The sequence below is a fragment of the Tetrao urogallus genome, assembly GCF_951394365.1.
Source record: "Tetrao urogallus genome assembly, chromosome: 1".
NCBI lineage: Eukaryota > Metazoa > Chordata > Aves > Galliformes > Phasianidae > Tetrao > Tetrao urogallus.
The window spans coordinates 436,458-437,921 of record NC_136813.1 but is presented as its reverse complement, the minus strand read 5'-3'; the positions used below and the strand labels follow the sequence as shown (position 1 = coordinate 437,921).

General features: G+C 56.9%; 1 protein-coding gene across 1 annotated transcript; it reads right to left on the bottom strand.

Annotated features, from left to right (window-relative positions):
- Positions 1–498: 498 nt before the first annotated feature.
- On the bottom strand, positions 499–1,464 carry LOC306958257 (olfactory receptor 52K1-like; the record flags this gene model as incomplete). The annotated part of the gene is made up of 1 exon (XM_079549719.1): positions 499–1,464. The coding sequence occupies one exon, from the start codon at positions 1,462–1,464 to the stop codon at positions 499–501; it is 966 nt and encodes a 321-aa protein (XP_079405845.1).

Here is a 1,464-nt window from a genome sequence, read left to right as displayed (position 1 = left end):
GTTCCATGGTTCTATGCCTGGTTCACCCTGCAGCTGGAGAGATGGGCAGCAGGAATCTCATGCAGCTCAACCAGGAGTGGTGCAGAACCCCTGGGCAGGAGCAGCACAGCACAGCTCCTCTGGTCTGCAAGGCTCAGGTCTGCTTGCTGCTATCAGAGGGTGGCTGGGGATCTGCAGAGCTGAAGGAGCCCGACAGCAGTTCTGAGAAACTGGGAGCAGGCATTGCAGCAAGCAAAGGTGGATGGAAGCGTCACGTTTTACAGGAAACGTTTTCTTTTCCTTATCCTCTCTCCAAATCAGGTGTTAACCCACATGCACTCTTTGCAGAACTAGAAAGCAGTGCTATTTCCTGAAATGAGCTGTGACCATTCCTGTCTCCTGGCCGGGTTCCCTTTGCAGTCTCAGCAGAAAGATGGACATCGCTGGGGTCAATTCATCGCACGCAGTCACGCGCAGCCTAGGGCAGGATAAGCAGGTTGCTGGGCGTTCCTTGCTGGCTCAGTGAGCGGCTGAGAACCTGAGTCGTGGCAGCTGCTCCAGCAGTCGGAATATCCCATCCCGGATCTGCTTCATCTTCATGCCGTAAATGAGCGGGTTGAGCATGGGAGGGACCGTCAGATAGAAATCAGCCACCAGGACGCGGGTGTGAGGCGCCAAGCCGAGAGAGAACATCTGCAGGTACATGGAGAGCAGGCCGCCCATGTAGAACAGGAGGATGACGGACACGTGGGACCCGCAGGTGCTGAGGGATTTGAGACGAGCCCCTCGGGACGGCAGCCTCAGCACCGACCTGAGGATCATCCCGTACGAGAAGGTGATGAACACAGAGTCTGTCCCGACCAGCAGCGTGGCCACGACGACGCTATAGAGATGGCTGACCGACGGGTCGCCACAAGCCAGCTCCACCACGGCCATGTGCTCGCAGTAGGAGTGGGGGACGACCCTGTCCCCGCAGTAGGGTAAGCTGGTGAGGAGGCACATCAAAGGGGCCATGACAGCAGCTCCCCGGGCCAGAGAGAGCAGCCCAATCTGCGCGGCCCGCGCCTGGCTCAGGATGGTGATGTACCTCAGGGGGTTGCAGATGGCCACGTATCGGTCAAAGGACATCGCCAGCAGCACCCCTGACTCCACGGCAGTGAACGTGTGGATGAAGAACATCTGGGTGAAGCAAGCCTGAAAAGCAATCTGTCTGGAGCCCAGCCAGAATACGCTCAGCATTTTGGGAACTACAGCTGTTGTGAAGATGAGGTCAATGACAGCCAGCATGGAAATGAAATAGTACATGGGCTCGTGGAGAGTTCTGTCCAGCCTCACGGCGAGCAGCACCGTGCTATTTCCTAGCAAGGCCATGATGTACATAAAGCAGAATGGGATGGAAATCCATGCGTGGGCATCTTCCAAACCAGGGATTCCCAGCAGGAGAAAAGGCAAAGGAGCGGTGCTGGATTGGTTGGGGACCAACAT